Genomic DNA, 20438 nt, shown 5'->3' on the forward strand with positions numbered 1-20438 from the left:
TCGGTGAATCACCTTCGTTGCACGGGTATTAATCGTTTCTATAATTAAACGCCTTCGATTCGACGCTTTGCTCGGTAACCTCTCAGAACGTTTGAGACGATTAAATGAGATCGGTTTTATTTCTATCGTCGTTAAAACAGCCTTTTTATTATTCGCCAAATTTACATTGCATTCTTCCTCGTATATACAATACGTGCACAGCCAGTGTTACATTGTTCTAAGAAGATCAGCGATCTTTTTAAGCGTAGCTTCGAATTTACTACAGTCGTTTCGTTTTATTTGACAACCTTCCTCGTCGGACATATCTCGGCATTCGAAGCGTGAATTACAGCGAGACGCTTCGCTTATGCATTCCCCGCTTTTGCATCGGAATTGACCGTCCCCAACGCATTTCGATAAATGAAATTCGTCGCACACGTCCGACTCGTCGTCGCCGTTCGGACAATCTTTTACGCCGTCGCATCTGGAACGGTATATTTATAATTACCGATCGTCGACGACTAGAAAAATATTTATATATTTGTTTTAAAATACCCAAATTCTCGCACCTTTGATGCAATTTTATGCACACATCGTGTTGCCGGCATTTCATTTCGTTGGGCCAACACGAGGTTTCGGGAGCGCACGTTCGATCGTCCTCCAGCAGCATCGCGCCTGGCGGGCATGCACAAATCTGCAAATTTGTGAAAACCGGCATGAAAAGACTGTAGCCGACTTTGTTTAATCTAATCCGATAGCACGAATCGGACTTACGTGCGAACGAAGATCGGAGACCAGGCACACGTGAGAACAGTTGCCGTTATTTCTGCGACATTCGTGATCATTCTCGTGCGCCGCGGCCAAACTTATCAGCCGAGATCTTTCGAAACTTTTTGGCAGATCTGAAAGAAAATGCCGATGCTAATGCCAATGTCACCGCTGACGGTAATTTCGTTTCTGCCCCAGCATCCTCGAATGCAACTTACGCGACGCGATACTCTTCCGGTGCTGTTCCGTGTCGATCATACTGGTCCAGAACAGTTCCGCCGACTTGTACTGCGACCAGAACACGTAATTACCGACGACAGCGAGGCTTACAGGTTCTGCTAACCCATCGCGGAAGATGCGCGTCTCGAAACCTTCGAACAGAGAGCCGAATCGCCGAATTAACGCTTGAATCGGTTCCATCGAATTCTGTTTCGAACGGAAAAAGATTACCAACCCTTCGTCGTCGTGCTACCGATACGACCTGTGCCCTGATCGCTCCAAAATAAACGTTTCGTGCCTCTGTGATAACACAATGCCACCGTCGGTCCAAGCAATCGCGTTTTCGCTCCTTCGATCGGAGTCCTGGGACCGATTCCATGAATCTTCATTAAATCTATGCGATACGAGCCATCCACGCGGAAGACAACGAACATGATCCTATATAAATGTCGGTATCGCTCGGTGATGAGAATGAACTCTGTAATGTACTCGGTTAAATGAATTTTTTCGATGCCATAGTCGATCGATTACCCTTCTTCTGGAACGAGAGCGATGGCGTGCGGCTCTTCTTCGAAGAACAGAACCGTTTTCTCGTTGGTGTTTAAATTGTAAATCACGATCATCCTGCGACTTGTATCCGACATGTATATATTATTCCCGACGTAGTCGAAATCCATTCCGCCCAATGCCACGTTCTCGATGGACGTTATGGCTTCCAGCGCGCCAGTACTCGTGTTCAATTCAAAAATATCCGTGAACCGATCGTTCGCGACCACGAGCAAACCATCTGCACAAATTTTTTAATCAACAGCTTGGAACTGTTCGGAGATAACGCGTTGTTACTCCGAGAATACAGCAATTACGATAAATTCTCCCTAATTTCCCTTCAGCTCGTAAGCAAACGTGGACAATTTGGGAAGAGAAGAATTGTCCATTTTTGTTTACAAGCTGAAGGGGAATTAGGGAGAATTTATCGTAATTGCTAGTCGTACTTACCGGTAAGAGGATTGTACGCAGCCAAAGTGATATTTTTCGATACGACATTCGAGGTCACTTTAGGTTTTCCTAATGATTCAATTCGATGGCCCAGAAACGTATCTCCTGCTGCGACGATCAGGCGCATCTGTTCGTTGACCGCTAAAATTTTCATTGTTGTTTTTGTTTCGAGAACGAATCGTATCGTTTCCAATTAGTTCAATGGTACGACTTACCGCGACACGTGTGCTGATCCGGGTCGAGTTCTTTGTCCAACGTGCAAGCGCACGTATATTCGTGTTCTGGATTCAATAGGCACAGTTCCGAGCAAGCATTCGATTCGCACGGATTCGAAATCTGTTGTACAGACATTAGAAACGAAGTCGCAAGTACAAATTACGATATGACAATTTGGGAAGAGGAGATACGATTATCGACGACTAATAAAAACGAGCCGCGAGACTCGAATAATCGCGCCTCCTCGTTTTTGTGTACAAACCGAGGAAAAATTGGGGAGAATTTACTATACATAGAACTCACGTTGGGTTTTAGAACAGAATGATATATATCTATTCCATAAACTGCACTGGACGCGTTTATTACAGTTTTCCAATCTTTGCCAGTGAATTTATCGCAGGATCGTACGGTTCCAGATGCTCTGTCGCTCCAATAGAGCTTGTTTTCGAAAACTGCTAGCGAGAAAGGCGTTTTTCCTACAGCTTGCAGCACGATCTGCAAAATTACGAACCTCGAATATTATCGTATCGTCAAAATTGCGCTATCGTTATCAAGCATCGCCCGTACCCTGCGATCGGAGCCGTCCAGGCGAATCGATTCGATTAATTTCAATTTACCGTCCATCCAATACAGTCTGCCATTTACGTTGTCGATAGCCAAACTATTCGGACATACTAAATTTTCCGAGACCAGCAGACTGTTGTTCTTTCCGTCCATGCTCGCCATTGATATACGCGAGTTCACGCTCCATTCCGTCCAGTACATAATACTGACAACAACAAAAATTACAATACGCGTTTATGTCGCGATGCGAGAATAGAATTTCGCACGGTATCGAGGTCGCTTCGATTTAGAATTTAGAAGAAGTTCACAGAGTATGGTACTCGATGTACAATTCTTACCCACTCGGTGGTAAGAGAGCCAAGCCTCTTGGTTTATCGCTTGTTTCTTCGATCACGACGGTACAATAGGTACCGTTGTTGTTACAAGCTCCGATATGCATGAGATGGCTATCAGTGAAATATAGGTTGCCTGTTATCCAATCGACTGCAATAGCTTCGGGCCTATTTAGGCCTTGACAGCGTCGAACATAAAAGAAGTCTTAATTTAATATCTGCACGTTCGTGCTGTCCGAACGAACGTTCCATTTCTCGTCGAACAACGTCGGTTAAATTAGCTCGGATTTATGTTAATTACCGAAAGTTACGACGACTTCCGGTTCAAGTTCACCCTCGAAACTCCGAAATATCGCCTCCTTCCCATTTTTAATATCGGACCAATATATGCAATCGGCGTCCAAGGAGACTGCAGCTGCATTTTCCAAATTCTCTTTCAGCAGAAAGTGTACCTTCGAATCGAGATACAAACCACGGATTTCAGACTCCACCGAATATACGATCAAAGCTTCGCCACCTGTGCAGAGTAAATCGTAATCTAGATTACGATGATATCGTTTATAAACAATGTTTATAAATAACGCAGGAACCGGTAATATCCGAAATAATAGTTACGATTGCCCCAGGACCTAATCGGAAATTATCTTTTCCGACTTAAAAGTTATACGTATATAAGATCGTTTCCATACCTTCGGCCTTGCAAGTTCTGTTATCGTTACCGAGAATGTAATTATGTTGGCAGGAACATAAGTAAGATCCAGGAGTATTGGTGCATAGTTGATCGCATATACCATAAGTTTCGCACTCGTTTACATCTGCGAAGCGAATGGTGAAAATTGTGAACGCAATTATTGTATACACGCGTGTCTACTTTTTCTCAACTAATAATCGTTTACCTGCGCATGTGCGATTGTCGATTAATTTGTAACCTGGCCGACACGAACATTGGGCGCCTAGAGGTGTCCTTCTACAATGGTGTTCGCATTCGACCTCGTTATTACAAATCGAATCAGCTGGAAATTCAATTTAATCGCTGTCAAACTTGTTTCAACTTGTCGCAGGACGCGTTAAATAATTATCAAAAAAAAAAAGTATGAACAATCACCGGTTCTACAATCGTCGACGCTTTCGTCCGAACCATCGCCGCAGTCGTCTTCTTCGTTGCAAGTTGCATTTAAAGAAATACACCTCCGATTTTCGCACAAGTACCGATCGAACGCGTTGGTACATTTATCGATTGGTACCGGTTTGCTTTCTACGAAAAATAAATAAAAGCAATAATTCGACCGCGGGTCTTCGTGCATTTATAGTAGCATTCAGACTGGAGAATTCAGTGCGCTTCCTAGTTAGTTATCGCTCGCTAAATAGCCACCGACACCGAAAATGAGATTGCGGTCAAGACCGCTTTCTTAGCATTTGGGTGATAATTAGTTAATAAAGACGGCGGATCTTTATGCAAAATAAAAATCGTTTCAATTAATTGTAGGAAGCTCGAATTAATTGAAAATGTCTTCTTGCCTTTAATATAATTATAATAAGTTGAAAATATAATGTAACGATATCCACAAGTTCTTCCAACGAGCTTACAATTTTATATTTGTTCAATTCATTTTTGTCGTAAGCGCACAAAATCCACGGTCTATTATAATTACACATAGTACTGTCGTGAAATTCACCACAATTGTGTTCGTCGCTGGTGTCAGGACAATCTGGTACACCATCGCAGACCCATTCGTTTCTTATGCAATGTCCATCGTTGCATAGAAATTTATCGCATTTCACCTGTTTCCAAAAGAATTATTTTACGATCAATGGAATGTACACGACTCTTCGTCGTACCGCATTATCTAGATCTGACTAAAAGTAACGTAAGTGGCGCGATTCTTCGTTCTTGTTTAAAAATTCATTTTTAAATTCCATTAGGATCTGCCGGATCTAAAATAGATCTAGAATTTCATTAGGATTCATAAAATTGTAAAAGGCTTAAATGAACGGTCCCTGTGTGACAAGTTTATATCCGACATTTCCACATGGCAATCGACGCATTAAACATTTAAATCGCGTGTAATAATAGTAGGAAGCTTCTCGAATCATTTTTTAGATCGTCCTCGATAAAAGATCCAATACGAGGACTCGAAGAAATTACCTCTTTTACGCAATTTGCGTATTCATCGCTTCCGTCGGCGCAATCCGGTCTCGAATCGCAGAATTTTTCGATCGATATGCAAGATTTGTTGGCACATTGAAATTCATCCGTAGCACATTTGACCGCAGAAAAGACAGGCTAATGGAAAAAATTAAAAAAAACATGAAATCGAATATATCGCAATAATTTTATGTTGACTCCATTTAGTTACGCGTATGATTAATTAATTGAGAAACTCAGCAATTTGATTAACACATTTAGTATTTTCGTTTCGATCGGTGAACGTGCATTATTGCGTCGATACGCGTTAAATAATGATCACCGTGATATCGTGGGAGTAGAATCGGTGTTCGGGAAGCTTTTAAGAGCTGCACAGCGTTTCGAAATAACTTATATCTCAAATCCAATAGTTTATAATGCAAAACACTCACCATGATACCATTGCAATTGTTCTCGTCGGATCCATCGATACAATCGATTTCTCCGTCGCAAAGAAATATGGACGACATACATTTCGTATCGCACCGGAAAAATTCTGGTTCGTCGCAACGTGTCGCTTAAATGTCGAAAATAAAAACAAATAAGAATAACAATGGTAGCAGCGGTAAACTTGTGCATAAAATTAAGCGGAATATAATCGAACGAATTACCTGTAGAATCGATACGATCGAACGCGATGTTTAGAAAAAGAATAGCGAAGAAATGGCGACACATGATCTGTAACAAATCCACTCTGTTATTTATATTTATCATTTTATGATATACAGTTGTCTAAATATTGCAAAAGATTCCATAATCACAGCACCGAGTCGGCCATTTTAATTTATGATATTTAGATGAAAGTTAATCGTTATATTTATCCGGCAGCGCAAAAACTGTGAATTGCGTATTGTGAATTGCTTGTAAAAAAAAATATTACGATACGATTTCCGTTACACGAAAGCTTTGAAATTAACGTAGAAGGAGGATGTATAAGAACGATAAATAATCTAGAACAATTTGTTCTTTGTTAGATAACGGTAAACGTGTTAATCAATGGTACATACTTACGAAGATATTTTACACCATATAAATTAATGTATCTGTGTCTCAGAAGTACTTCGAATGTTGGAGCTGTATGGAAGTTGTTAGATCCGTGATTGTACTGCTATGACTGTTTCCGAAATACTAAAGGTTGATACAGGGATGGCAGCCAAATTATAGAAGACGTTGTCTCCATGAATATACGTAAACACGGTAGTTCGCCCGACAGTATGATACAGATACCGATCGAGATTCTATATCGTTCGTGTAACAGCATGTAGTCACAGCATATAAATTTGTTACGCTACATATAATCAGAAAATATTTTGTCGTTCATTTTCCGCGAATGTATTTGCTTCGATCATTTTTGTTATTCATTCACGAAGACGGTTTATTTATTTCATTCTCACCGTCCTATCGATTTTCAATGTTACAGCAAATGGAAGTTTATTCAGATCAGGCCATTTCCAAACAAAGATAGTTCCTATAACGTCTATATTCGATCAGTTGAACCGATTGCTGTCAAGTTTAATGACGAACGTCGTACAAGAATATTCATATCATATTAATGAAAAAAATATCATATAAATATATATATCATCATATATGTATATATATATATATATATATATATATATATATATATATATATAAATATATATAATAATAATATAAATATAATATAATAATATAAATATCATATAAATATATCATAAAAATATCATATTATATGAAAAAACAAAATGATTCGACATAGAACAAACTTCTTGGCATCGTAGGATCAACGTGTTCTCGAATATGTTGTTTCCGCTAACGATAAAATTACATTTTAAGGATAAATGATTTCCGTACAATATCGTCTCGCTTCTACGGTTTACAAACAATAAAAGATGAAGGATTGAAATTAGTAATATTTGTATTTCAATTGTTACTTTGAAATGTGCTAAATGTGTAAATTGAAGCTAATTTATTAATTGGCTTTAATTCGGCCAATATTAGCAGTTGTATATACGTCGCGTACAAGTAGGTATGTCATAAGAAATGTATGTATACAAACGATGTATAAATATATTCGACCAAGTCATCTTCTAGTATGTTAAACTCAAATTCGTTCGACTCTTATGAAACTGTCCGAAAATCAATGAGAGAATTCGTAAAGTATATTATTACAATTATTATTCGAATTGCCATTAAATAGCCAATAAATATGTAGCAATATACGAATAATTCTACAAAATACGTTTAATCGTTGGGCAATAGAAATTGTAATTATTTCAAAAATTCCATGAAATTTGTATATAAATCATCGCTACCGTAAATATGCATCTATAACGATTATTAAATACAACAGTTCGAAAGAGAGATCGTTACGACGGGTGATTTTTCAAGGATTACGGCACTGGCCAACGGATGAAACAAATGCCTGTTGATTGCGTGTGACAGTGGTTTGCACCAACGCATTTGTAACGAGCAAGCACTTAATTACTTTTCGTTGTTTCTACCCGAGCCCCGTGTTAATTCGCCTCCGTAAAACCATGCCCCGTTGCTTGATCAAATCCATGAGAAGATACAGGAAAACCGATAATCCCGCAGAAGGTAAGCCGCCCACAAAATTACCGTTTATTCTTTCTCGAACGTGTGGCACAGTGCGCCAAAGTAACGACAGTGAGATCGTTGCATGGTTATGGAAAAGTATCGTACGAGCTGCAACTCGGTCCCGTTATTGTTGCACGCGTGAATCGTATTAAATCTCGAACGTGGAATTCGTCTTGCGGCGAGCGTTTCGGAACGATTGATTCATTATCGAGCAGCGCCGCGTAAAATACTATGGGAAACGGGAGAAAAGGAAACATTTTTACATATTCCGTGTACACACAGAGACCGAAATTCCATGGATTCCGCCGTCGTCGATCGATACAAAACGAAAACACCAGACCAAAGACAATCCGGCGAAATCTAATAATATTTGGACATCCTCGAGCCTGCCGATCGTAACACGGTACAGCTACAACAGAGGAAACATAGAGAACAACGTGATTCGGAACAAAGAATCGTCGAGTAGCGGCGAGTTGAGAAGCACGAATTTTTCGGAGATCGAGAAATCGTTGCAGCCCACCGTGATCGATACCGACCGGAGGATCCCGTGCACGATCGGCGAGCAGGGCCTGGAAAGAATGCAGACACCGTTGTCCTCGGCGGCGAAAAAATTAGAGTATCCGATCAATGTGCCCGAAAATCGAATCAAAGTAGCGGTGGATTTGAACGAGACGTTCAACGGAGCCGAAGGTCAGGCGGAGCCGAAAGCGTTGTATTTGACACCGAGCAAGAAGCCGATCGATCTTTCTCAGAACCAGTACTTCGACAACGGGAAGACCGCCGGGGTCGAGAGCACTCCGAATTGGAAACGAAATAAAACCATGCACTATTGCCCATTTTGCCGGAAAAGTTTCGATCGTCCGTGGGTGCTGAAGGGTCATCTGCGCCTCCACACTGGCGAAAGACCCTTCGAGTGTCCGATGTGCCATAAATCATTTGCCGATCGGTACTTACCACTTTCTTTTTTTACTCAATCCTTCCTTTATCATCTGTCGTTTCCATTGTTAGAATATTTAATTAGCAAATTCTGGATCAATATCTTGATCGATTGTATAGTTGTTACAAGAGAAACGGTTTGTAATTATTGATTAATTTTTTATCGATTTATTTTTATCAGCAAAGTTCTTGAATCGTAGAAAATAATTAAATCGATTAGTCAGCTACGAAAGAATTATTCTATACTATTATCGTTTATTATTATAGTTCGTAATTATAGATCGACTTTATCAGCCAATAGTAGATTAGATATATCGTCGAGTCAATTTGTGACTGGTAATTTTATTATTTATTAATATTTAATATAATATAATAATAATAATAATAATTAATAATAAATTATATAATATTTAATATAATTATTTAATTATTTATTAATATAATTACTTCGATTATAAAATAATACATTTGTGCTAAACGAATATTTCATTTTATTACAGTATTTTATATGTACATTTTCTAGATCGAATTTACGTGCGCATCAAAGAACACGAAATCACCATCAATGGCAATGGCGATGCGGAGAGTGTTTTAAAGCATTCTCCCAAAGACGATATCTAGAACGACATTGTCCCGAAGCGTGTAGAAAATATAGGATATCTCAAAGAAGAGAGCAAAACTGCACCTAAACTGTGAATTTTACTTCTCTAATATATACAGATTTTATACGATAGAAACGCTCCATATACATGTGTACCCTCCATCTATAGGAGGGTGTAATATAATATATTTGTTAATCAATATTATAAAATTTGAATACATATTGTTATTACGTTGTTGTTCTAATAAAATTCTATGGATATTGTGTATCAAACGTATAAAAGACTATTTTTCTAAACGTATTTGTCAGAAATGTGAAAAATTCATAGTCCATTAATTATCAAATGTATCCGATCCAAGTTTAAAATAAGTGTTTTCTTGTTGCGAAAAAATCGTAGAGGAGAAGAATGTTTAAATTATCGATTATATAGTATTAAATTTGAAAAGTGTGTACGTTAAATAATTTTCGTAAGATCTCCCCAATACGGTTTACGTGATGCCATCCAAGCAGAATTTCGATCACGAGACACGTGTTCAAAAAGTAGGACTTGTGTTCAAGGAATACGATTGTTGCTCAAACCGGTAATTAATTTTGTTGTTCTTAAAAAGATTCCATTTTATTCTCGTTTCACCGTTAAATATTGATTATTTTAATTCGAAATATCGATGTAACGGTCAACGTACGTACGTGTGTAATGCTTGTTTGGACAATGCGGAGCACGGTGGTTTGAGAATGCGCCTTAAAGCCGTGCCACGCAATTGGTCGTTATTATCCACAGAGTGCGCGCGACGATGTAACGGTTTCTGGTCTGAGTGTTTTTATTCTTTCATGGCGCATGTCGTGTACGTTCAACGAAGAATAATTATCGCTCGCATTTGACGCAGTGCGTTAATCGCATATTACAAACGGAAAAGAACGTTATATAGTGCCGCGTGTTACGCGATACACTTTCCGAGCTATTAATCCGTGTTAGTGCTTCGTAAAAGAAATACGGCGGTTAAGCACTGCAAAGAAAACTTGACATTGGAACGGCCATTTTGGCGTGTTGTTTCCTAATCGAGTGCTCAGCTCAGCATCGATATCCATCCATTTCAAGGTAAGTAGCTTCGTAGTTGTGGATACCTCGATAAACGAGTGATTATGCATTTATAATAATCTTGCGCATCTTTCTCTGCCGTTAATTTATTCCGAGAAAGCCGTTCGATTCCACGGTGTCGTGAATTAACTTTGCACAGTCGAAAACTCTCCGCGAGTAAAGTAAAAACTTCGCTGCTCCGTTTTTCATCTGGTGTAAGTATGTCTGATAGTAATGATCCAAAGTCTGGAAATTGATGTTCCATTACGGAGCGTCGTTAACTTCTCGAAAGTGTATCGTATAATTCTATCGTGATTGATACTACTACGAAATTGGAATATTGTGCGTTTCCCGATACATACATATACCAAATTGAATATGTTGTAGCTTGTGTGAATTTTCCTGGTAGTTGTAAATTTTTTCACGTACGAATGCAACGTGCTTAAATTCCGTTCTCGGATTTTGTTTATTTGAAAAATAATCGGATGTAACGGTTTCCAATATTAACAAGAAATTACGTAAAGATTGCGAAATGTTTTATAACTGTTACAGTATGGGGTAATTGTTTTATTGATTTAAATACCGTGTATTGTTCAAACAAACGTTATTGCGATAGTCAGATTTCGTTACAAATTTAAACGTGTGCATTGTAGACACTAATATATTACACCATGTGTAATATATATATATATATATATGTATACATATATACACACATATACATATACACATACATATGGTTAATTATTGAGTCCAAAGGCTTTCCACAATTCAAATTTTTTATGAGCAACTTCTGTAACGAATAATAACAAGAATTCCTATATATGTACCCATCTAAGGTATAACACATAAAAACTAGTACAGCTCCAATGAGAGAAGAAATAATGTTTACATCCTCTTGTGGTCTTTCCAGTAGGTCACTTGAGTTTGCTGTTTGCCTTTTGTCTTATTAGTCGATAAGCTGTGTAACTTGTACGCGATACTTGCACATTTAAGTTTCTAATTTCTTTGATTTACTGGGTAAATATCGTATAATATTTCTAAATATAATAGATATAATTCAAGATTTGTAAAAAGAAAAAAATAGCGTGATAAAATTATTTGGTGATGTGAAGAATATGTGAAATTATAAAATATTAAGTAGCAGTTAAAGCGATATCTGGATAATTCCATGAACATTTATAATCTATTTACAAATAATGACTTATTTTTAGGAAATAAAAATATTTCATCACTTTCAAAATGATGACAGAAGCACACATAAATTCCAATCATGTCTTAAATTCCGGTTTGACACCCAAATCGGATATAGACAAAATGGACGATGTAGGTTGGAAAGCCAAATTAAAAATTCCACCAAAGGACAAACGAATTAAAACTAGTGTAAGTTGAATGTTTTATTTATTAAGTTCAATATTTTGAACTATTATCCTTAAAATAACTTGCCTTATTAGAGCCACATTTATTGTAAAAGTTTGTTATAAATATATTTTGGCAAATGTTAATAAAGTTTTAGGAGGAAGTACTTCTTGAAAAAATATTAAACAGATATACCTTTCATTATTCATTAAGTATTTTGTATTGAAAGGACAAAAGCCAAATTTGGGATTAGAACTATATTTAACCAAATATCTTAAACTATTAAAATTACAGAGATAGTTTAACTGATCAAGTTGTATATTTAACAAGAAGTTCAGCTGTAAAAACAATTTTGGATATCTTTGTTTAAATAATACATTAAAAAGAAGCACTTTTGTTAAAAAGTGTATGCAACTGTTAATTTTATGTTCCTGTATATTTGTATCTGAAAAGTATATACCTAAATACACAGGAGAGTGGATTAACATTTGAATAGAAAAATTAATGAAAAAGTGCTATTTTTAATATATTACTTGAGCAAAAAGAAATATTTAAAATTTGCTTGTGCAGCCGAATTGTTTCTTAAAAAATACACAACTTTGTTGTGTTAAACCATTGCTGCAGCTTTAATTATTTTTAAATTTGGTAACTGTTTCATCTTTTCAGTATAAACATTGACCTATAAAAAAAGTCTAAGTAGGAAATCTAATGCAATTTAGAGATGGCTTATGCAACACACAAAGAACTAAAAGTTTCAATATATTGTAGGATGTTACTGATACTCGTGGCAATGAATTTGAGGAGTTTTGCCTAAAGCGAGAATTACTGATGGGAATCTTTGAAAAAGGTTGGGAAAAGCCTTCTCCCATTCAAGAAGCCAGTATTCCCATTGCATTGTCTGGTAAGGATATCTTGGCTCGTGCAAAGAATGGGACTGGTAAAACTGGGGCCTACTCAATTCCAGTGCTAGAACAGGTATGTACATTATTAAATTTTTAAATATGTTTTCTATTTTTCTTTTTCTTTTGTTAATATTCTTTAACAACTATGGCCTCTCAGGTGGATCCACGAAAAGATGTGATCCAAGCATTGGTGATTGTACCCACTAGAGAGTTAGCTCTTCAGACATCACAAATCTGTATTGAACTGGCAAAACATATGGATATCAAAGTAATGGTAACTACTGGAGGAACAATCTTACGGGATGACATTATGAGGATTTATCAGAAAGGTTTGCATTGATTTATTACGATTAATATTGTTTATAGTATGAAAATTATGTTCTATTTCTAACATGTTTCTCGTTATATTAATTTGTTATCAACATTTAGTATATTGATATCTATTTATCTTGATATGAAGTTAATTACGTACAATAATCTTATTGTTCTATAAACGGTCACTTTATAACTGTGCTACCATTATTTCCATATGAGAGATTGTAATTTCAATTAATAGTCAAATGTTTCGGTGCATTTATAGTGCAAGTAATAATTGCAACGCCGGGAAGAATTCTTGATCTTATGGACAAGAATGTTGCACACATGGGTCATTGTAAAATTCTAGTTTTGGATGAAGCGGACAAGCTTCTATCGCAAGATTTTAAAGGAATGTTGGATCATGTGATTTCTAGGTAAATTTTGGCTCTGTTTGCCCAGTTTGTTGTTCTACATCACGTTCATAAAACATGGAGACTAATTAATTGTTTTCGTTTTTAATATTTAGATTACCACATGAACGTCAGATATTGCTGTATTCAGCCACATTTCCCTTAACGGTGAAACAATTCATGGAAAAACACTTAAGAGATCCATATGAGATTAATTTAATGGAGGAACTCACATTGAAAGGTGTAACACAATATTACGCCTTTGTACAAGAACGACAAAAAGTTCATTGCCTTAATACGCTGTTTTCCAAGGTAAGATTTGTTGTATCTGTTGTTGTATCATCCTCAACTTGAAACTGACATCTACAGAATCTATTTTTATACCGCATGGATTAACCACTTTTTTTTTTTTTTAATTTGTTCTAGTTGCAAATAACGCAAAGTATAATATTCTGCAATTCGACGCAACGTGTTGAATTACTGGCGAAAAAGATAACAGATCTTGGTTACTGCTGTTATTATATACACGCGAAAATGGCGCAGGCACACCGAAATCGCGTGTTTCATGATTTCCGAGCTGGGCTATGCAGAAACTTGGTAAGTGATAATACAATAGCATAAAATCATGCTTCTAATAGATGTCACACGTTTCATTCTGATATTTTCTATTCTCTTAATACCTATTTAAAAGTTATCATAACGTGTGTTTTTATTTTAATGTTTTTATTAAAATTTAATTAATGTACGAAAACAGCAGCTCAACAACAAAGCTGCATCCATCGTTATTCAAAATCATAGTCTATCCTACTTAAATTTTGGTTTAGAAAATAATAAAGATTTACCAAAACGTCTTAAACAAACAATTATTTGATTTAGTTAGGAATTATGCTCGACATCATTACAAGTCAATATCGCTAATAGGTTTCTAAATATCAGTTTGTGAGATAGATAACAATACCAGAGAGTAAAAGAAAATATTGTAGGTATATATTGTTCTAAAACTAGAATTTATGCAGGCATAAAGTACTTAATAAATATCTGAAATGTCAGTTACGTTGTGTAGGATTAGAAAAATCATATAAATGAGATTAAATTCAAGCAAAAAAATGTAGTATAAATGTAAAATGAAAAATGTGGGTTTGAGGAATTCCTTATTTAGGAATTTTCGTGATAGCTGCAGTGTCATGAGTTTTAGAGTTAAGCTTAATAACATTTAAAAGAAGAAATAAGTTTGGACGCGAAAATATATGTATATGAGTATCACGTATCTACAGGTGAGCAGCGATCTCTTCACACGTGGTATTGACGTACAAGCTGTGAACGTCGTAATCAATTTTGACTTTCCAAAAATGGCAGAGACATACTTGCATCGTATTGGTCGATCAGGGCGATTCGGTCATTTAGGTATAGCAATTAACCTAATCACATACGAGGACCGTTTTAATCTTCATCGTATCGAACAAGAACTTGGAACAGAAATCAAACCTATCCCAAAGGTAATAGATCCAAATTTGTATGTAGCAAGACCAGAAGACAATAACAGTATGGAAGAGGGTAATGTGTCCAAGTAGTTTCGATACGTCATCATTATGAAGTTTTACATGCGCTCAAAGAGTTTAAAGTGTAAAATGGTGATTGTGACTCGTACATATAAGGCATACACTGCTATGCTTTGAACTCACAGAGTGAAATGTTACTTTAGTTTGGAATGAATTGTCTGGTGTGTTTAACAGTGTATAAAGACGAAACAGTGCTATGAACATTTAGATAAAAAAAAAAGTGGTCTATATAGAAAAAAAATTGGAAATTTCAATTAACATAGTAAGCAGCGGAAACATGAATTACTTGTAAATAAGGCATATACTGAATACGAAACAGTGAACTCAGTGAATGATATGATGATGCGAATGCCGGTGCGAGTCATTCTTTGTACATAAATACATATAAATGTACATAATCTAAAGTGCGTCAGAGTCAAGCCATTATCAAGAGCACAATATGTAAACAAGTACATGGGTAACATAATAATCATAAACATTTTACCACAACTGTAAATATTACATGAAAAGTATCCATCATTTTAATAGTAAATTTTTATACAACGGCTTCATACTTCCAAGATCTTTTGTTCTTTAAGGGAAATTGTGATGGCATGTGTGATTTTCAGGAAAAGAAAACAGCAGAGTGAAAGAAAATTCATACTTGAACGCTGTTTACGAGTACCCAAATATTCTGTAATCCATATGCCCATTACTTTTGCATCTCCATAAGCACATATAAATTTTCCTTAAATATACCACAAATTCTAAATATTGTATTGATCTTAATATTTGATTATGGCTTGATTTTGCTACCTTGTCAATGCTGTCGTACAACTCTGAAATTCAAATCACTTTTCAAAAGAGCAAGCTTATCTTTTGTTTCTGTAAAGCGGTAACCTAAACGTTTTTTTTTAACTTGATCGTAATTTTTTTACGAAATCGTGATTGAGCGTCAGAGATTGTAAAATTGACTAGTTTTATATAATTATTTTGTATAAATAACTGGCTGGTGGTTATCATCAATATTAGGGATTCAATGTTCAATCAATTTCCATTAAATGTTTACATCTTACCTCCTACAAAATTGATGCATCAAACGAGTGTGCGAGTAATAAAATTGCCAAGCAAGAATCTTTTATTACTCTAGGAGCACGGTTTGTGTCTGATAATAATAATAATAATAATAATAATAATAATCTGGTAATATTAAAGAGAACCATTCACAATTATATCGTAGTATACCATTTTGTGTGACAGATGAGTTAACTGCAAAAACATGATATGCTAGAGCTATTATTATCATGGAATCCCTTTTTACACTTGGTTTATCATTTTGATATCTGTGTACATGTTAATTGTACAAAATACAAAAAACTGTAACAGGCGTTTAAGACATTACTTTCGATTAGATTTCTATCGTATTATTGTTCATGTATTCCGTAAAACAAACAAAAGTACACCACCAGCCAAGACAACTTAGGTTTATGGAACGAAATGCGTATACATTAATAGGCAATAGTAAAAATATTTCTTACTTGAAGCGAAAAAATTTCAACGAGAAATATTAATGGGAGCGTCGAAAAGCGGTTTAGAATGCTCTTAGTCTTGTAATATCGGCTTTGACGGATATTTTGCTTTGGCGATCGATGGCAACAGAAGGGACGTCTTATGATAAAAATGATTGACCGCTGGAGCAGAAGGTGTAAGCATTTGAAATTTTGCTACAGAACAAAAAAAATTCATCGAGTTAAATCGAACGAATTTTTATATGCATACTTTAAATACATTTTACACGCGGAGAAGAAATATCGGACATTATTGGAATTAACGTCTTAGCACCGTGTGATGCATGTAAAGCTTGCTGACTTGTCAATTTTTTAATTTCTAATTGAATGTTTCGTACAGGCAACGGTACAGTATTCGATACAGTCAGGAAGCGGAGAACCGAATATCGGTGATCCCCGGAATACTTTATACGAGAGTTCTATATAACTGACTTGTATATGCATATCAGGGATAAAACGAGGAGTTGTTTTCTTCTTCGTTTCGTTACCCGCCATGAAATTGAAAAATTATATTTATACATACACCGGGTAATACACATCTGCCGCACAAAACATGTTAACGATTCTTATTCTACACGCGAGAATGTGATATGCTATACAATTATTAATCACTGACGTTAGGAGAGTACCTCTCTCGTTGTCATCGTCCGAGCATCGATGTTGTGATGTAGTATTATTATAATATTAAAAGCATTGGAAACCGTCTTTCTTTTAAGTGCTCACGCAAATCATAATTTGATACATACGATGTTTGATTAATGGGAAGTGTGTCCGCTACACACGCAGAGGTGTGAACGACGTTGATCGATTTGAACATTTTTGTCGGCTTGAGACACGAGTGTGATCGAGAAAATCGATGTCGATGTGGGAAAGTCTCGATAAACTGATCGTAACACAATCACGCATCTTATTGTTGCGAGGATCAGGCGATGATGATGCTTCGAAGTGATAGAAGGAAAAATGAATTACTAACGGAGAAGAAGGAAAAAGATCAATGGTACACGAAACATTCTTTTTTCACAATGGGATGTAAATATTCTAAAGTGGGATGGATTGTAATGAAAAAAAAAACAGTTAACGAAAAAATTGGCAGTGATCTAACGAAGTAATTACCTAAGCGTTGTATTTATTATAACAGTTTAGAGAAGAGAAAACACTGCTTAGCATTTGGTTTGTGGCTCTTTATTTTTCATCGATCGGAGATGTTTGATAAAGTGTATGATGATTCGCATACGATTCCATTCTAATGTAACATTATATTCATTTCTTCTCTAATTTGACCTTGATTATGTTTTCGACACGGAAAGGAAAAGAAACGGATAATTCAACGAATCCAACGGTATTTCGGATGTGTCTACCATTAAACAAAAACAAAAAAAAGGAAACACACAGAAAAACTATATACTCTTTCGCATATTCACCGCAAAATTTTGCTTTTGTGTTGTATGTTTGTGAAAGTTATTATGGTTCTTTTGACGAAGTTGTGTAGACTAGGGCGGTAATACTCTCTTGGTCTTACTGAATTGTCATTGGAAATACCATTAGATCCGACGTGGAATCTATTTTGTGAAGTATATTTTAATCAGTCTTTAAAAGAGTCAAGAAGGTGTCGACGAAAAGATCATAAAGCTTGAACAAATTTTCACACAAAATGCGTCTCTTTAATCATTCCCGATCATCGCGTGCTCTTTGGTTACCCCATGAAGCATCTTCGACACACACACATACACACACACACACACACACTCTCTAAACGCGTTCGTTCGTCGTTGTTACAGCCGAACGCTGACAAATCAAACATCTGTACATGAATGCACACGTTTGAGATGTTCGAAATAGTATCACGAAAGTGTCGTTATTATATTCGTCTTGACTCTTTTCAAAGAATGGTATGAGTGCGAGATAAAATTATAAATTTCTAGTAGAAGTTGGGCGATAAAAGTTGCTGAATGCAATGCTATGCGCATAGACTGAAGGGTTTACGTACGTAGGATGTATTAAAGCGTGTAAACAGCAATTTCAGATCGGAATTTCGCACGCGGAAGTAACGGAACACCGTGCTGCGAACAGTTGTCCGATCGAACCTTGTTCTCCGACTGCAATAATCTTTGTAACTCGATCGTTTTCTTCGCGAAACGAGTTGGTTCGGTATACCGACGCAGAACATTGTCCTGTACGAGTACCGAAGCATTTGCTGCTTCATGATTTCCGCAACATGATTAACGGGCAACATGTTCAGTGGGAGGAACGTTCATGCTTCGTGATCGGTGGATGCGTGTTTTGATACATCCTACATGTATATAAATATATATGTTTGTTTCGTTCTATGGTTGATACCGACGAGAGTAATTTTAACCTTAAGGTTACATCATTCTCCATGTTGTACGTTGAAGTTAAATTCTCGCGGTACATATATGTATACACGTGCATAATTTTGGCAGCGGCGAAGAAACGGTGACAGAAACGATCTAGGAGTGATTTTGTTCATGAAAATCTTGAAAGCGTTCCCTCATGTCTGTCGCATAGATACATATATATTTCCAAGTGAAGTTCCTGTGCCTCATCTTGGAGACGAGAATACCCTTGATGTGGAAACGATTTGTGAGAGCACCTTTATGATATAAAAGTGCAATTTTGGGAAGCGTTGTGTTAACATCTGGATGTGGAATGTACAAGGAGAATCCTTCGCGAACACCTACGAAGGGTCGCATTAAAAAGTTTTTAATGCAAACAATTCGCATACGGTGAAGGTGACAACATCTTTTGCGAGGCTGACGACATTCGGTTAACAGCTGCATTATACCTTCGCCACTATACGCGCTGACATCGGTACAGCGCGACGAGCTGCATACACGTATATAAGGCAATATGTTTTAACAGTAAAGAACAGGACGATTGGACTCGCAATTAACAATTTCAAAACCTTTTTCAATGATAAGCAGCTCGTTCGTGGTGTCGGAAAAAGATCTCCGACAGTCGCGAGAAATAAATTTTAAAAAAGAAGAAAAAAACACAAAAAAACAAAGAAATAATTTCACATACAAAAAGTACCGTCACTGCAAACTTTTAATCGTTCTTGAAATTCATTTCCAAAAGTACTATTTTACTTCCACATAAAATAAGCTAATTGTTCCACGCAGACGGTACGATAGGAATCACAAACACACACCCTTTTTCGTGCTAACGAAACGAGGCGACCGAGCCTTTTTTGCGATACGTTCGAACAGAAATCAATTTTTTCTCTGACAACCAAAAAAATTCGATTATGAATTCGTGTAAATGCAAGTCGTAAATTACTGTGCACCTGTTTTTGATGTTTTATTAGACGGTATTATTCTACACGTTAAGTTCTTGCAGATCATTCGAAGCGATGAGAGTGCTGTGCATTAAAAAAGAAAGAAACATTTGTGCAGTATCGCTCGCGACTTGCATGGGATATTCATAGTAAGAGGATCTCTGTAATGATTGTAAATGTCGATCGAACCTTTTTTGTAATCGTAAACTTTTTATGTACTTCTGTGAAACCGAATATTTTTATGTTTGTTACGTTCGAAGAATGAAGAAAATTTTGACGCGTGCGAAAACGATATATTTCGAGATATTGTCTATTACTACAGGAACAAAAGTATGTTTATTTGTCGATTATGAAAGAATAGGTTTGTGCCCGTATTACGAAAGAGAGAATCTTTTTTATTTGCTTTTCATTTCTCAAAGCACAGACCCCGCGCCTCCCCCCCTCTACCCCCCCGCCCCGATGTAATTGGAAACGCATGTCCATGAATTTGTTTTCGAAAGGAACAACACAGCAAAAACAAATTTGGTCCTTAATAAAATTTCCGGTTCAGTACACCTTGAATATTATTTCTCTTTCCTTGGAACCTGTTAACGGGCCATTGCCACGCACTAACCATTT

The 20438-nt window shown here is 36.5% G+C and overlaps 3 protein-coding genes across 6 annotated transcripts; 2 read left to right on the top strand and 1 right to left on the bottom strand.

Moving 5' to 3' along the window:
* Positions 1-114: 114 nt before the first annotated feature.
* On the bottom strand, positions 115-6402 carry LOC117218946 (Putative vitellogenin receptor yl). Of its 2 annotated transcripts, none has more exons than XM_033467711.2 (20): positions 6271-6402; positions 5871-5937; positions 5652-5776; positions 5221-5358; positions 4751-4856; positions 4180-4329; positions 3971-4087; positions 3764-3889; positions 3376-3591; positions 3081-3252; positions 2746-2947; positions 2482-2673; positions 2178-2298; positions 1963-2103; positions 1498-1753; positions 1202-1404; positions 966-1118; positions 754-881; positions 549-673; positions 115-463 (listed from the first exon to the last, which is right to left on the bottom strand). In XM_033467711.2, exons 2-20 carry the CDS (start codon positions 5932-5934, stop codon positions 208-210), a joined length of 2991 nt encoding a protein of 996 aa, XP_033323602.2. In that variant the 5' UTR covers positions 5935-5937; positions 6271-6402; the 3' UTR covers positions 115-207. The 2 variants fall into 2 exon arrangements, with proteins under 2 accessions (XP_033323602.2, XP_033323603.2); XM_033467712.2 differs by having other exon boundaries at positions 6267-6402.
* Positions 6403-7442: 1040 nt separating this feature from the next.
* On the top strand, positions 7443-9649 carry LOC117218945 (uncharacterized). The gene is made up of 3 exons (XM_033467710.2): positions 7443-7839; positions 8122-8785; positions 9299-9649. The coding sequence occupies exons 1-3, from the start codon at positions 7779-7781 to the stop codon at positions 9462-9464; spliced, it is 891 nt and encodes a 296-aa protein (XP_033323601.2). The 5' UTR covers positions 7443-7778; the 3' UTR covers positions 9465-9649.
* Positions 9650-10193: 544 nt separating this feature from the next.
* me31B (ATP-dependent RNA helicase me31b) lies at positions 10194-20372 on the top strand. 3 transcript variants are annotated; one of them, XM_033467667.2, is made up of 8 exons: positions 10194-10472; positions 11666-11834; positions 12579-12785; positions 12870-13041; positions 13293-13443; positions 13536-13731; positions 13846-14016; positions 14694-20372. In XM_033467667.2, the coding sequence occupies exons 2-8, from the start codon at positions 11694-11696 to the stop codon at positions 14988-14990; spliced, it is 1335 nt and encodes a 444-aa protein (XP_033323558.1). In that variant the 5' UTR covers positions 10194-10472; positions 11666-11693; the 3' UTR covers positions 14991-20372. The 3 variants fall into 3 exon arrangements, with proteins under 3 accessions (XP_033323558.1, XP_033323560.1, XP_033323559.1); XM_033467669.2 differs by lacking the exon at positions 10194-10472 and adding an exon at positions 10528-10666; XM_033467668.2 differs by lacking the exon at positions 10194-10472 and adding an exon at positions 11354-11471.
* The last annotated feature ends 66 nt before the right edge of the window (positions 20373-20438 follow it).

The sequence above is a fragment of the Megalopta genalis genome, chromosome 3 (genome assembly GCF_051020955.1).
Source record: "Megalopta genalis isolate 19385.01 chromosome 3, iyMegGena1_principal, whole genome shotgun sequence".
Classification (NCBI taxonomy): Eukaryota; Metazoa; Arthropoda; class Insecta; order Hymenoptera; family Halictidae; genus Megalopta; species Megalopta genalis.

What these genes read in the sequence shown, in the direction of transcription:
- LOC117218946 (XM_033467711.2), bottom strand. Translation starts at nt 5,934, where the DNA reads ATGTGTCGCCATTTCTTCGCTATTCTTTTTCTAAACATCGCGTTCGAT. An exon ending in CAGCGACGAACACAATTGTG is followed by an intron (nt 4,330 to 4,750) that starts GTGAATTTCACG and finishes TATTTTTCGTAG; the next exon opens with AAAGCAAACCGGTACCAATC. An exon ending in CCGGAAGAGTATCGCGTCGC is followed by an intron (nt 882 to 965) that starts GTAAGTTGCATT and finishes ATTTTCTTTCAG; the next exon opens with ATCTGCCAAAAAGTTTCGAA.
- LOC117218945 (XM_033467710.2), top strand. Translation starts at nt 7,779, where the DNA reads ATGCCCCGTTGCTTGATCAAATCCATGAGAAGATACAGGAAAACCGAT. An exon ending in AACCGATAATCCCGCAGAAG is followed by an intron (nt 7,840 to 8,121) that starts GTAAGCCGCCCA and finishes GTGTACACACAG; the next exon opens with AGACCGAAATTCCATGGATT. An exon ending in CATAAATCATTTGCCGATCG is followed by an intron (nt 8,786 to 9,298) that starts GTACTTACCACT and finishes TACATTTTCTAG; the next exon opens with ATCGAATTTACGTGCGCATC.
- me31B (XM_033467667.2), top strand. Translation starts at nt 11,694, where the DNA reads ATGATGACAGAAGCACACATAAATTCCAATCATGTCTTAAATTCCGGT. An exon ending in CAATTCCAGTGCTAGAACAG is followed by an intron (nt 12,786 to 12,869) that starts GTATGTACATTA and finishes ATGGCCTCTCAG; the next exon opens with GTGGATCCACGAAAAGATGT. An exon ending in CTGGGCTATGCAGAAACTTG is followed by an intron (nt 14,017 to 14,693) that starts GTAAGTGATAAT and finishes ACGTATCTACAG; the next exon opens with GTGAGCAGCGATCTCTTCAC.